Here is a 14,937-nt window from a genome sequence, read left to right as displayed (position 1 = left end):
TCCGCTCCTCTGCAGGGTGGCAGTGCAGCTGAGGATGTCCTTTTCCTTGCCCTGGGAATACCATGCTCCTGCAGCTCAGAAGCCTGGAAGCGGCCCATATAGGTGGTGGCACTAGTTGCAGTAGGTCAAATGTATGAATCCTAAAATAGATGAGCATAGACCATAGCTCACTCCTCATGGTGCTTTGAAAGGCTCATGGTTTGGATGGAGCCTCCCTGCCCCTGTGTTGGGGGGAGCCCCATCTCCTTGCTCATACTGGACCCAGCATGGGGGAGCTCCTGACTCTGTTTTATTTGCGTGATGGTAGGAGAGATGACAGCTGGAATGGAAATTCTGAGTAGAAACGAAGTGCACAGTTAGGAACTTGCTGATCACTGCACACCTCACTGCAGCCAAAGCCCGTGGGCTGCACCACATCTTGGCCAGCATTTTCCCTTCCCCATCTGGCACGAGGGCACCTTCCTCAGCAGACCTCATCTGTGTAGGTTGCTCTTGTAAGGTCAGAGGAGCCTGGCTGGGGAACCCCAGGGAGAGGAGAGGTCAGTGATGATGCGTGGGAAGCAGGACGGGAGAGCAGGGACAGGATCTCAGCAGGGGTGGTGTGAGGACAGCAGCATGCATGGGAAGATTGAATATCAGAGCACTGAAAGGGTGGTGTGGGGTGTGCAACCTTCTGATGGAAACAGGGGCTGAAGGCAACCGGTGGTGTGCCAGCGGGGTGGGAATGAGCAGCAGCTCTCTGGACGGGCTCCTGGGTCCCTCAGTCCCTTCATTGCCCTGGCAGGGAGGCAGAAGCCCAGGAGATCTTGCTGTCACACAGGAGTGGCTATTAATAGCACACTTTCCTTTCCCTGTGGCTGATCTGTATAAGTCAAGTGTCTTTGCCAGGAGAGGACAGCTTGTACACTGAAATGGGCTCCTGCTCACACTCTGCCAGCTCTAGTGCCACAGCAGCTCCACAGCACCCACAGCTAGCCAGGATGCAGGAATCCAGCCAGCTGCCGTCAGGACAGGTGCTCGTCACGGAACAGGGTGAAGCCCTCAGACTTGTTTCCCTTGTAGTCCCGTGGTTGGAAAAAATGCTTTCCAGTCGACTAATTGGAGGTTTGCTGAAAGGTCAGGAGGAGCTGATGGTATTATTATGTCCAGACTTCTCTGTGGCTGAAGGCTTGTGCATTTAATGCCAGCAGTGTCCTGCAGTAGGGTCCCCTTGCCTCCTTTGGTGCCAGGAGGGGGGTGCCAGATTTGTCACTGCGTGAAAGTAACCGAAGATCTCTCTTGCTTCTGGTCACTGACAGGAACAGATCAGGCTGCTGGTGGGACAAAGGGAAGAATAATGCAGAGGAAGGTCCAACAGGGTGTATGGCACAGGATCCCTCTGCTTATTACAGAGAACCTGTTAAGTGTGATACATGGGAGTTTGCTCAAGGCTAGTGAAGCAAAGCAGAATAGTGGAGCTGAATATCCAGAATCTCTTCCTGATGTGGGCAAAGATTATGCTATGGAGGACACTGCATGTTTAGCCCTGAGAGTCAGCCTGTCTGGTTTTGGAACCACCATCACCAAATGAGAGATAGCTGCTGGATATCTGGAGTGATGTCTCCATAACAGCTGATTCACAAGCTCTGTATCCACTGCAGTTACAAGATGCAAGTTTTTCCTCTTTAGTCCCTGCTGTGCTTTCCAAGAGTGTTTAGATCTTGCTGTGACATGTTCCTGCTTTGGCAGCATCTCTGCACTGAGGCCAAGCAGGGTGTGTAGGATGCTTTGAGGAGTCTGGTAATAAAAAACACCCCACTTTTCAAGAGCTCTGTTTGCAGATCATGAGAAGACCAGAGCTGCTGTCTCCTTCCTTATTCACAGACGGAGATTGAAATGATAGTGTGTACCTGCTCATAGAGTTGATATCCCAGTACATGCATAGTACTTCCTTTCCTTTGCACCCTGCAAATGCCAGGCTGCCTCCATCCAGCCTGGTAAGGAACATAACTGAGCTGAGTAATGTGGTGTACAGAGCAGCCACAGGTGCTGGCTCCTCTCCATCTTTTCTCAGTGACAAACAATGGAGATGTCAGTAATGTGCTGGTGTTAGGCCCAGGGCTTCCAGGGCTTAGCTCATTTTGGGCTCCTCGCTGCCTAGTGCATGGTTCCCCAGCTGCTCTGGACACAGCTCTGCTAATGCATATCAACCATGGCCCTGGCAGTTCATCCATCTGCTCCACGAGCAGCAGCTCTTAACACCTGCAGTACACCATTTGGAGCTCAGGTTGGAAGTGAGATGCAAGAGGTGGGGATATGTACACCCAGCATTTCTGAGCTACCACATGCTGTTGTCATGGGCTGTCAGATGACGATCTTGTAATAACCTTCACCACTGGTGGTCAGAGCTTGATTCCATGTGCCATTTACAGCCAGCCCTAAAGATAAAAAGGCCTGCAGTCAGCTAGTGTTCAAACATAAATGTCAAACCAAGGTTGTTCTAGCAGATTTCCTCACGAGACTGGTGCAAAAAGGAAGGAAGCTGTGTTAAGTGATCTTCCTGCCCACAGCAACAACACAGTAAGTGGTACAGCAGCTTTGTGCTGGTGGAATATGTGGGGCAGGAGGGAGCAGCCGTTCAGTTCATTTGAGGTGCCCTTGATCAGTATGTCTCCCTAGGAGCTAAAGCTGGCCAAAAAGGGTCTGTTGCAGTGTGCCACGTCCTGTGTTCTCGCTTGTGTTTTTTAATGTTTTATTTGTTAAGACAGTTTTTAATACCTGTTGGTGATGATGCTCATTGGCAGCTACCTGAACATGATCCAGCATGTGCCAAGTGGCCATAAAGGCCAACAGCATCCTGGTCTTTGGGATGCTGGAGTGTATCCAGAGGACAATGCAGCTGAGTCTGTAGAACAAGTCTTAGGAGGAACAGCTGAGGAAGCTGGAGGCTTGTGGGAGACCTTATTGAGCTCTACAATGACCTACCTGAGAGGAGGTTGTAGCAAGGTGTGGGGTCAGTCTCTTCTCCCAGGTAACAAGTGATAGGACAAGAGAAAATGGCCTCCAGTTGTGTACAGGGGAAGTTTAGATTCTCTGATTCTATGCCGTTTACTGTGCATCATCCTGCAGATAGTGGGGAGAGGGGACATGAATGGGACACTGCAGTGTTTGGAACAGACTGGAAACAGGGTCCTCAGCAAAATGCTGATGCCCGCTGCAAAGCTGCATGGGCCTTGGTGGATTGAACCTTCCGGTGACCAAGTACCTGCTTACATTGCTTGCTGTGGTAGGACTTGAGAAATACTTCTGAGGAGGTGTTTTGGCTTTGCTTTGGGTTCAGCCAGGCTTCAGCTGCCCTGGTGCTGCTCTCTGGAGGCAATTGCTTGCCTGCCTTCCTTACTTCCTTGCTTCCTTCCTTCCCTCTGTTTCTTCCCTTCCTTCCTTCCTTCCTCCCTCTCCTACATTACTGAGTGCAGGCATGGTGGTAAGACTATAGAAACTGAAGAGCTGGCTTCCTTGTCTGCAAGGCTGGAGGAGACCGAACCAAGCCTTGTCTTTTCCAAAAATACAAACTCAGCTTTGTACTCATATCTTAAAAAGAGGTACAGCCAAATGGGCTGCTTGTGCTACAAGCACTATCAAAAACTCCAGTTTGTCCAGAAGATAAATACTATGTCCCATTTTACATGCATTTCCCAAATAAAAAGGGAAGAAGCTTCTGATAAATTCGTCTGTTTGTGTGGGCCCTGAGTCATTGAAAGTTTGGGCCAGAGGGATCTCCTGAAGATTCTCTGATATCACTGACCCATAAGAATGTAAAAGAGCATGGGAAGGGAGGAAGATGGAAGAAGGGGAGCAGATGTCAGTCTGCGTGGTGAGCAGCATGCTTGTGCCCTTGTGGTGGGTAGAGGAGATGCCTTGCTCAGCATGGAAATTTCAAATTAAGAGTGGTGGTGGTCACTTGTGTGTGCTTGCAGGCTGCCATGATCAAGTCCCCTGCCTTGGGAGCAACTGAAGAGAAGTTGTTTGCTTTTACCAAACTGTGGGTTTGGGTGTGGTTTTTTCTAAGTTGGCCTTGAATAAATCCTCTAGCAGCTGAAGAGAGGTGGCAGCTGGAGGGTGGGAAATGAAGCTCTGTCTCTGGAGGAGGGAGCACTGGAGCTAGCCAGACTCAGCTCCTTCACTCAGGCCTTTGTGTGCTGAGCCACTGCCACTGAAAGTGTTGCAGCACGTTACACCTGTGGCTTTCAACAGACTGCTGCAATGTCCAGGCAGCCTGTCAAGGTTTGAGGGCTTGGCAGGGGAAGCATAAGCTTTCCGTAAAGCTCTTGCTCCCATGAGAGGGAAGTTTTGCTCAGGACAGATGGGCTGATCTTCCTACCTCTCCTCTGCCCTGCTCCAGCCTCTCCCAGCTTCCAGCTCTCCCAGACCACTTCTACCAAATTTTCCTTCCCTGGTTTTACTGGCCTGGTCCATTTTCTTCTGTAGGACTCACAAGGGCTTAATTTCAATTTGCTACAAATTTGGTGGGACTGGTGCCTAGCCAGAGTGGTTCCTGTGGGGAAACCAGGTGGATCAGCATCAGGAGAGTGGCAGGGGTAATTGAGGTACCAGGTCTGATTGGCACCTCGGGGTGCACAGGGGCTCTGCTTAGTGGAGAACTGGGAATGCTGAGGGTCCTGGCTAGGTGGTGACACCTGCCCTGCCATTGCAGCCCTCTGGGCTGAGCTGTGAGACTTGTGGAGCAGTAAAGCTGTGGGAAGCAACACCCTAACACACACCTCCGGTAGCCTTGCCATGTCTCCCACTCCCTGCTTCAGCCCTCTGTCCCCTGCTCCCCCCTGTCCCTTGCCCTGACAGCCACAGCTAGGACTCATAGGGGAGCCTACTTAATTCCTGGTCTCTGTGTTAACAGCCACCATCCGGATGCAATGGAAACCTTTTTTAGGCGGCACTTTGGGCGGAAGGGGCTGCGGCGCACCAGCGTCGTGGCTGTGCCCACGGGCAAGGCCAGGCGTCGCTCCCAGGCGGGGCTGCCCTCCGCCTCGCTGGCCCAGTGCCGCCGTGGCTCGGGCACCCCAGCGGCGTCCCTCTCCTGCCTGGGCCTGGTCCGACGTCCCGGCACCCGTCGCCGCTCCAGCACCACGCCGCCCTGCCTCAGCCCCAGGTTCGCCGTGCAGAAGAAGCGTGGGGGCCAGGCACAAGCCATTGATGCCCAGCTGCTGGGCGCCACTGCCCTCCTGGCCGGCCTCATTCCCACGGCAGAGGAGGGGGACGGGGCTCACTGCACTGACAGCTCCAGATCCGAGTCTCCAGAGGACGGTGGTGCAGCGGCAGGAGCTGAGCAGGGCCAGCGCGAGCACTGTGCCGAGGAGACGTGGCTGGCCATGCTGCCCCAGCCGCGGCCGCTCCAGGCAGGGCTGCTGTCGCGGGGCCCCCGCTGCCTGCGGCGCGCCTCCTCCCACCGCCTGCCCACCGAGGTGGCGTACGGCCGGGCTGCCTACGGCCCGCCAGGCCGCTACCGCCGCCTCAGCCAGCGCCGGCGCTCCAGCGATGCCCGTCAGCCCGGGCTGCTCCCCTCCGGCCACCCACGGCTGCCGGCCCAGCACTGTGCAGGAGGGGCTGGAACCAGGTGCCCCTCTTCCACCCTTGTCGAGGGTTTGGGACCGGAGCCCACCTGCCACACCACCCCGGACGGCTGGAGCCCCCGGCTGCTGTATGTATGGTGGCAGCGTGCAAGCAGGCGGTGCCCTGGGGAGGGGAGAGGTGGGGTGCAGACCCAGGTTTGGTGGTGAAGGAGGGAACAGACTCAGTGCTGTGCCCTGGCTGCCAGTGGCGTCTTGCAGTGCTGCTGGCATACCTTGAGCATCTTCCACTCAGGCCAGCGCTGCCACTGATGCTCTTGGTGCGGTCTCTGGGGCTTGTGAGTGTCCTCTCCTGCCAGGCTGGGGCCAGAGGAATGTGGTAGGCATGGTTACTGACTGGAGATGCACACTTTCTCCTGCTGGCTGAATTTCCTGCTCCTTTCCTCTACCCTAGCACATCTGGGAGAAGCTCACTAGCCCCAAACAAACAGCTGCTTTTATTCTGGCCAGTTTTACTGGTGTCTGGAAACAGCCCAGGCTCTGAGGTGCATTGGAGTGGGAGAGATGCAGGGAGACTGTTGGATAGGGGCTCTAGATTGTTCCTGCAAAGCCAGTCCCACCACTACAGCTCTGTGGACACTTGAAGGGTGTTTTACAATGGAGCTCTTATCCCTGGGAGCATTAACCCAGCAGGCCCAGGCTGTGCCTTGTGTTGGGTACAGGGTGTCTGACTGAGCTGTCAGCAACATGGCCAGTACCTCTTTATACCACAGGACTATCTCACGGGAACAGGTACTTCTCAGCCAGCTGGGATGGAAATTCACCTCGTTTCCGGCCACTTGGTCCTGAGGAGGCTTTTCTGCTCCAGCCTCACGTTGAATCTTAGAAGCAGGTTGTGCTTTGCATATACATTTAATAGCCAGCCCTCCTGTGTCTTTCAGGAAAGCTATTGCCAAATCCAGTCTCCAGCACATGATAGCCCAACCAAACCCAGCCCTAGCCATGAGGAGCGACTCGGAGAGGCAGATACGCAGCACTGTGGATTGGAGCGTAAGTTGTGCTGTGTTTTGCTGGGCGTTGCATGGAACGGGCTCTTGGCCAAGAAGCAGCAGGCCCTTCCCTGGGTTGAGGCTTCCCAGGTGACTGACTTAGACACATTTATGGCCTCTGCCATTGCCACCAGCTGGTGCCAGCATCTGTGCTCCTGGCAGCACTACATGATGCTGCAAGAGAGAGGCTGCAGAGGCACAGGTGGTTCCTGGAGGGATGGTATAACTACTCCACTGCCAGCTTTTCTGCTTCTGACAGCCAAGATCTGTTGGCTGGCGCCAAGCAACAGGACTAAGCCCCTGTTCCTTCACAGGCAAAGCCCCGCAGGTTTTAAGGTTTTTTTTCAGGTTGCAGAACAGAAGTTGGTTCAGGAGAGTCCCCTCCACTGAGTTTGCCCTGATGCCTCCTGTTGGGCTGATGAAAGGAGCTCCCTTGTGCAGGACACTACAAGTGGTTTGTAGGTCTTGGAGCTGGTTTCCTGTGGCCCTCTTGTTTACAACAGGTGGGCCATGGCAACAGCTTTGTGAGGTTTCCTCTCTCCAGATGTCCCTGGCTGTTGTGGGCATCTTTTCTCCTGGCCTCCACCTAGCTCTGGCCTCCGACCCCCAGCATTGTACAGTATCTTGTCCCTTGCACAAAGCATTTTAGGGGCTCAGGTACCTCTCTGGAGTTGCTCTCAGAGCTTGTGTTGTCTTGTGTCTTTCAGGAGGCCGCGGTCTATGGGGAGCACATCTGGTTTGAGACCAGCGTCTCTGGGGACTTCTGCTATGTTGGGGAACAGAACTGCATGGCAAAGCTTCTGGTGAGTCACCTGGGGCCACCTGCCTCGCCAGCAATGGCTGCAAACCCGGCTGTGCTGTCACCTTCTGGGGAGACTGCAGAGGCCACACTGCTGCTGCTGCTGCTGCTGCTGCTGCTGCTGGGGGACATGCAAGGGTCTGGGGGGCTGCCAAGGCAGGCACTGTGTCCCTCCTGCCTCTGCATACTGGAGGGACAAGTCCCCAGTTTGTGCCAATGCTGATTCTCAGTTTGCAGTGGGACCTGATGCAGGGCTGCCACTTGCCTGAAGGGTTCCAGAGGGAGGGTATTTGGCTTACACACCCTTGGAACGACAATCTGAATTCAGTCAAGACTTTTCAATAGAGGAGAAAAGTGAGCTCTCCAGGCCTGTTGCCTCCTGCACCTGCAGGCCTCCCTCCCAGTTTGCAGGCTCAGTCCTGCTCGTGGTGCAGGACACAGAGCACGGATGCCATCCTGTGCCTGCCACCCTGAAGGTGCCTGCCAGTGATGCCACGCTGCAGCTGCCTCCCAGACCAGCTTCCATGGTGCTCTCAGGCAATGTCAGAAGAAGACAAGTACTGCAGGACAGGACAGTAGGGAAAGTACCTCCCTGCTCTGTCTCAGGCTTGAGAACATCTGCTACAGGCAGATGCTTAGACTCCTTCACAAGATAAGAAGTCTAGGTTGTATCTAACTTTACTATAGGGCTTGTTCTGTATCCCAGTACATAAGAAGGAGGTATGATGGGAGGCTGAACTTGCCAGGCTCTGAACCCTGCATATTTTCGTTTACATATATATTTTTTCTCCCCTTTTCTTACCCTTCAGCAAAAGCCTCTCTCCAGGCGTAAATGTGCAGCCTGCAAGATCGTAGTGCATACACCCTGCATCGAACAGCTGGAGAAAGTGAGTCGAGCCTGTTAAGCCCTCCCTGCAGCTTGCAAAACTGTAGCAGCCTTTTCTTGGGCAGTAAAACATAAGAGGATTGGGGAACTGCAGTGTGTAATTGCAAAGAGGGATCTTCTGAGGAGACAGTACTGAAATGAGGATCTACTGACATGATAGGGACCCCAGGTCCCATTTTGTTCAGTAACCCAGACATGTGAGGGTTGTGCAGCAATTGCCGGACAACTCCAGAGGTTCTGGGCCTTACTATAGTGCAGTAAATTCTGGTAGGTTTCCTTCAGGTACGATGGTTTTACTGATTCCTCTCGTGTATTCAACCTACAGATAAATTTCCGCTGCAAACCATCCTTCAGGGAGTCAGGATCCCGGAACATACGGGAGGTGAGAGATGTGCCTGGGACACTGCCCTCATCTGCCTCTCCCATTTCCAGTTTGGTGATAAAGACACCAGATGTTGCCAGCATGTTGCCCATGCGAGTGGAGTCGTCATGTTCTTTCCTGCTCCAAGGGGCTGGTGCTGTAAAGGGGATGTTTGTTTGCAAGGCAGCAGCACAGACTGGCTGTGAAGAGTGAGGAGTTTGCAAGCAGCAAATGCAGAGCGTCCGATGGTTTACATGTTCTGTATCTCCTGAATCTGCATGGGGGGAACCTACAGACAGTGTTTTCTGGGAGAAACATTACTCCTTGTGTTGGGTCCCCAGGCACATAGATGAGGCTGTGGCAAACAGCAGGTCCCCAAGTCTTCTGCAATTTGGAAGGAAGCAGTATGGGCTCATTTCTGGCTTTATCACTCAGCCCTGACCTGGATGCCACAGGTGGCAGTGGAAGGTGTCCACAGTAGTGGTATCAGACCCTTTCAGCCCATGTTGTAATGTAAAAAACTGGGCATAAGCAGTGGCTTGGAACCTGTCTGCTGACTTGCAGTGGTGGAAGCAGCTGTCAGCCTTCATGCTTCACCCTCCAGCCTGTGGAGCCAGTGTAGCCTGTGCAGTGCTGTGGAGTGGGTGGCTCAGTCACAGGCCGTTTTGGTAACAGAGCTGCCCCCACACTGTGTTTGTGCTGGCACAGCAGACCTAGCTGGGGAAGGATATTCAAACACCGGGCTGCCTGCTTTGAAATGCCAGTGTGACTCGTAAAGGGAAGCTTTCGGCATCACTTCTAAACCTTCCTTTCTTGCTTTGTTTTTCTTTCCGTGCCTCCTTCCCATATCGTTCTTAGCCTAGCTCCCTTATTTGTGCTTCACTTACCCTTTGGGCTCTGCTAACAGCTTGCTGCCTCTGCTCAGTCTTCCATCTCTATTTTTCTTCTCTTCAACCTCTACAAATCTTTTCTCCGTCCCCTTTCTTGCTTTTTCTTTTTTCTTACAAATCCTCCTTCTCCATCCTGTCTTTCTAATGCTTCTCAGTTCCTCCAAGGCCTCTTCCTTCCTGTTGCCCTAAAAAGATGCTCTTCTGGCCTTTGTGGTGCCAGGGATCCCCTTCAGGGTCAGCCCTTTCCCTAGATATGCCTGCTTGGATCCAGAGCTGAGCTCAAGGCATAGCCCTCCTTTTGCTCCTACTGGATTAATATCCGCTAAAACCAACAAGACTCTTTGTCCTCTCCCATGTGCTGCACTTGGAGGAGGCAACACTGGAGATGACCCGAACCTCCTGCCAGTTTCTGCCTCTCATCATCATGATCCCAAAAGCTGCCAGGAGCAGGATGTTGGGCCCCGCCATGCCAGCCTGTGAACTTGCACTCCCTTTCTCTTTTTAATGCTCCTTCTGCAGTGCCATTCCCAATACAGGGCTGGAAGAGTAGGATGGGATTTAGGATAAGTGGTACTTTATTACAAAACTTCTGGCTCCCTCACAATTGCTTCTGCAAGTCCCAGCCCAGAACCCACCGTGAGCCTGCAGGCAGAGCAGAGGTGCTGGCAAGCAGCCTTGCTGCCCACGCTGGAACTGAAGCAGGCTCAGGACTGGCCTGGGGAAAGAGCAGGGGGAAGTGGGTGTGGAGGGCTTTGGGGCTGCCACTCTTCTCGAGGAATGTGGAGTGAAGAGGTTCACTGCTTAGCTGCAAGCTCTTCCATCTTCTTGCTGTGGGCACAAACTGTCTCTCTCTAGGGATTTTCACACCTTCCACCAGCACGTTTTTCACCTGCCAGTAGGGGCATCTGGGCAGAGATGTTAAGGGACAGAGATGTGCTGCTGCTTGCCCACTCTCCATTGGATCTGCTTTGTGTATTCTCAGTCTCCAGTTTCCCTGTCCTCCTTCCTGTTTCTTCTGGTTTTAATTCCCTTTTCATGGAGCATCTTAATTTGGCCTCTCGCCCCCTGATTCTTTGCGTTTGCCTTCTCTCAAAGGGTGGGGGCTGGTGCCTATGAGCAGTGGTTTTGCTACAAGAGCAGAGGTTGGCTGGCCTCTGTCCATTTCTTCTGGCTGTTCCTGTGTTCCCTCACACACTGCGCCCTTCACTCCCCCCCCCTTTTTTTTTTTAATTTTCTTTTTTTCTTTTCTGTTTAGCCCATTGTTGTCCGACATCACTGGGTGCATCGGAGGCGGCAGGAAGGGAAATGCCGGCAGTGTGGCAAGGTAAGAGGGCATCTTGGGCATTTTTCTCAGCCTGAGGTCAAGCCAGAGACATGCACAGGGCTGGGAACCAGGGACATCCCACCATTCCTGTTTGGCAGCAAAACCAAGGCACATGTCCTGCTTTGCTCGGGGAAGCACTATGTAAGTGCTTCCCCCATAGAATAGTTCTTCCCCTGGGCCCAACTCATCCTGAAAGAGTCTGCCTTCCTGACGTGCTTTCCTTGAGCAATAAGGACACCCCTACAGAGAACAGTGGCCTCCCAGGTGCCATTGTGGTGGTTGGGACTGTCTGACAGGATCTGGAGGGCTCCAGCTGCAGGCATGCTCTCTTTTTTAATGTCTCTTACTGTTGGATGGTAGGAAACTGCAGGGGATTCCCTAAGCCTCTTATCCTTTCTTCCATAGGGTTTTCAGCAGAAGTTTGCCTTCCACAGCAAAGAGATTGTAGCCATCAGCTGTTCCTGGTGCAAACAAGCGGTGAGCAAGGCCCCCCTGAATGCCTTACCAGTCGGTTCTGCACTAACAACCTCTGATTTCTGCTGGGACTCCCCAAGCTGCTACTCTGCAGCCTGCCCTTAAGAGCTCCTCCTGCTGGGAGAGGCTGTACTATGATATTTGCAAGCTCCTTTGAGAAACTTTCTCTTCATTGCTTTCCCGTTACAAAATTCCTGCATGGTTTCATCCAGCACTCCCTGCATTGGCATGGGGGACCTGAGAGGAGGAAATGGTGTCTGTGCCCAGCAAACTGAGCAGCTGAGTTTTCTCTCTGTGTTCTCCTTGGCCAGTATCACAGCAAAGTATCATGTTTCATGCTGCAACACATTGAAGAGCCCTGTTCACTGGGGGCTCACGCTGCTGTCGTCGTTCCTCCCACCTGGATTTTGCGGGTCCGGCGGCCCCAGGTAAGTTGCTTCAGCTCCTGGGGCTCTTTCACAGTTCCCACTGGCCCAGTGGCTCCTCACAGAGTCTTTGTGTTTGTTCCTTTTCTCTCTAGAATCCACTGAAATCTAGTAAGAAGAAGAAGAGGACATCATTCAAGCGGAAATCCAGCAAAAAGGGGGCCGAGGTAAGGTATGGGAGGACTGAGGAAGACCTTGTCTTGGAAGGGCAGAGGGACTGAACAGTGAGGAGCAAGGCTTGGAATAAAAGTGAGCTTTTCTGGGTCTGCAGTGAGGTTAAGGAGGTTGAGCTGGGGGGAAGGTACCTGCTGGCAGGGTATATCCCAGATACAAGGTTTATGGGGTGGCTGGGATGTTTTCTTCCTCCTGCTTCTGACCTGCATGATGTTAGGACTCAGCTGGAGGTAGCAGTTTGCATTTCCCCAGCTTTGTTGAAGGATCTATGGTATCTCTTGCAGGAAGGGAGGTGGAAACCCTTTGTCATCAAGCCCATGCCTGCTCCTCTCATGAAGCCCCTTCTGGTGTTTGTGAACCCCAAGAGCGGTGGGAATCAGGTATGGCCTTGTCTAAGAAGACTTTCTGTGAGAGCATTGACATTTGAGTGCTGAGCTCTCATCATAGTTTTGGTGATGTCTCAGCTGCGCGAGAGGCCACAATGCCAGTTTGCTGCCCAGCAGTTCCCACCTTGGCCAGGCTTTGCCTGTGTCCCCTCCAGAATGGTGTTGTCTTAGCTTGTCCCCATGCAGGACCAGATGCCTCCTTCTGCTGTCCGCTGGAAACTCGGTATTACCTGAAGTCTTTCTTCTCCTCATAGGGAGCCAAGATCATCCAATCCTTCATGTGGTATCTCAACCCACGGCAAGTTTTTGACCTCAGCCAGGGTGGACCCAAGGAGGCGTGAGTACTGATGGGGGCAGCACTTTTCTCTCCCCCATCCATGTCCCAGGATTCCTCCCAAGAGCTCTTCCCCCAGCTCATGGAGGCAGACATGGATGTGGCTTTGTGAATGCCAGGGGCTCTGTGAGGCAGCTGCTGTGTAACACCTTCAGTACCTCTCCCCTTCCCTCCTCAACCTCCCTGTTCCCCTCAGGCTGGAGCTGTACCGCAAAGTCCACAACCTCCGGATCCTGGCGTGTGGGGGAGACGGCACGGTGAGTCTCCAGCCCCTCCATCCCATGGTGCCCCTCTTCCAGGCCTTTCCAGGGCAGACTGCAGCTCTCCTTGTTGTAATCCAGAGCAGGGCAAACTGTGCACGCTGTGTCCATGGTACAGCTTGTAGCATAGATGCCGTGGGTCTCCTTGTGCACTGTTCCAGGGAGTGCTAGTCTGTAGCCTCTCTGGATTTGTAGCCCTTTTGAGGGTAAATGTCCTCATTGGGGTTACTGGTATCTCCTGCAGCACCTGATTAGAGCTTTAAAGACTGTGAATAGCCTCAGTTGTGACTAAGGAGACCCCATCTCTGCCTCTTTGCCATCGCTAGTGCTCCGAGTCACCTCTGCCTGCCTGCTGGTCCCTGACATAACCAGTGGTTTTTCTGCACTCTCTTGCTTGGGCAGGTGGGCTGGATACTCTCCATTCTGGACCAGTTACGCATCAACCCACCTCCTCCTGTGGCCATCCTGCCCTTGGGGACAGGGAACGACTTGGCCAGAACACTGAACTGGGGTGGGGTAAGTGATGGGCACAAGAACCCCCTGCTGACAGAGCAGGGCTGAGTGCTTCAATTCTTGTTTCAGAAACACGACTGGAGATTTGCATGGGCTAGTGTTTAAACTTCCTGTAAATACAGACCAACAAATAAGTGCAGTTTGGATGTTGCCATTCTTCTGACATTTGAATGGTTCTGCATTAGATTATACAAAAGCAACTGCTTTTTCAAACTTTGGAAGATTTTTAGAAAGAAGATGTACTGTTTTAGATTTCAAGTCCCACTTTGTTGTGCATTCGAGTAGGGTTGATCTCTTCTACATCTTTTGTTCTGAGATGCCTTGCCAAAGCCTGCTGTGTGGGGTACCTCTGTGGGATCTCTGTGGGAGGCAAGCATGAGGCTCACCAAGTCCTCTTCACCAGGGTTACACGGATGAGCCTCTGTCCAAGATCCTATCGCATGTAGAAGATGGAAACATAGTGCAGCTTGATCGCTGGAACCTCCATGTGGAGCCAAACCCTGACACAAACCCTGAGGAAAAGGATGAGGCAGCTGCTGACAAGGTGGGACACCTCCTCTCCATGTCTCTTCCCTGTGCTAGTGGTCTGCATTCTCTGTTCTGCCACAGACTCAGGCATTCCCAGCACCTGGGGCTACATTCTTGGGTAGGTGTTTCCCTCTCAGTCCTCCAATTCCACCATTCTGTTCATGGCTCTGAGCCACAGCACTTATGGCAAGAGTGTAGGTAGAGTTCATAACTAAATGCCTACCAAGGGTTTTTAACCACAACTTGGAACAGGTATAAGCCCAGTCTTCTGTGACACTGTTTTCTTTAACAGAAACATGGGTGATTGCAGAAACCTCAGAGAGCAGAATGTGTCCCCTTGGACCATTTCCATTACCCCTAGGAGCCAGGAGCTAATCCATCATCTCAGGCTGGTGACCTCTGTATTTTCCTAGGGAAAAGGCAAGCAGGGTCCCTCAGCCTCATGAGCACTGTAGTGCCTCTGCTGTTGTAACCTGACCTCGTCTTTGCCATGGGCACATGCTGGCAGCCTCATCCTTATTCCTGCTTTCCATTTCAGCTCCCTTTGGATGTCTTTAATAATTACTTCAGCCTTGGCTTTGACGCACGGGTGACGCTGGAGTTCCATGAATCCCGAGGTACAGGGCAGTGGCAGGACTCGGTCGGGGTCCATGGGATGGGCCTGTTCTTGTTTGTGGGTTCCTCAGGAAAATGAGCAAGAGAATTGTTTCGGGGCAGAGCTGAAGGTGAAACATGAGGAGCAAGTCCAAGCTACAGAGAGGAAAGAGGGGTGCCTGCACAGGAAAGAAGCTGGGGGCAGACCCCTAGCTGAGGCTGGTTGGAGAGCTGTGTCTGAGGAGAGCTGGCAAGTGAAATATTTTCATGTATAGGCCAGTGACCTGGACTTTTTTCTCCTTTCCCTAGAGGCCAACCCAGAGAAGTTCAACAGCCGGTTTCGGAATAAAATGTTCTATGCTGGGGTGAGTGTGTG

The 14,937-nt window shown here is 52.9% G+C and overlaps 1 protein-coding gene across 8 annotated transcripts in view; it reads left to right on the top strand.

Moving 5' to 3' along the window:
- DGKZ (diacylglycerol kinase zeta) overlaps window positions 1-14,937 on the top strand; it is a 54,289-nt gene that overhangs the window by 22,659 nt on the left and 16,693 nt on the right. For 5 of the 8 annotated variants that reach the window (XM_066188008.1, XM_066188011.1, XM_066188010.1 and 2 more), the window contains exons 2-16: window positions 6,506-6,614; window positions 7,321-7,416; window positions 8,222-8,299; window positions 8,624-8,680; window positions 10,805-10,873; window positions 11,279-11,350; window positions 11,659-11,775; window positions 11,868-11,939; window positions 12,231-12,326; window positions 12,587-12,669; window positions 12,863-12,923; window positions 13,329-13,442; window positions 13,843-13,983; window positions 14,506-14,584; window positions 14,871-14,926. In XM_066188008.1, coding sequence (XP_066044105.1) covers window positions 6,506-6,614; window positions 7,321-7,416; window positions 8,222-8,299; window positions 8,624-8,680; window positions 10,805-10,873; window positions 11,279-11,350; window positions 11,659-11,775; window positions 11,868-11,939; window positions 12,231-12,326; window positions 12,587-12,669; window positions 12,863-12,923; window positions 13,329-13,442; window positions 13,843-13,983; window positions 14,506-14,584; window positions 14,871-14,926 — 1,300 coding nt within the window. Of the gene's footprint in view, window positions 1-2,617; window positions 5,696-6,505; window positions 6,615-7,320; window positions 7,417-8,221; window positions 8,300-8,623; window positions 8,681-10,804; window positions 10,874-11,278; window positions 11,351-11,658; window positions 11,776-11,867; window positions 11,940-12,230; window positions 12,327-12,586; window positions 12,670-12,862; window positions 12,924-13,328; window positions 13,443-13,842; window positions 13,984-14,505; window positions 14,585-14,870; window positions 14,927-14,937 lie in introns of those variants that run through there. The other 3 variants (XM_066188006.1, XM_066188007.1, XM_066188004.1) reach the window with 3 other exon arrangements.

The sequence above is a fragment of the Chamaea fasciata genome, unplaced genomic scaffold, assembly GCF_029207755.1.
Source record: "Chamaea fasciata isolate MVZ Bird 193981 ecotype frontalis unplaced genomic scaffold, bChaFas1.0.hap1 SCAF_7, whole genome shotgun sequence".
Classification (NCBI taxonomy): domain Eukaryota; kingdom Metazoa; phylum Chordata; class Aves; order Passeriformes; family Sylviidae; genus Chamaea; species Chamaea fasciata.
This window is presented reverse-complemented; position numbering and strand designations above follow the sequence as displayed.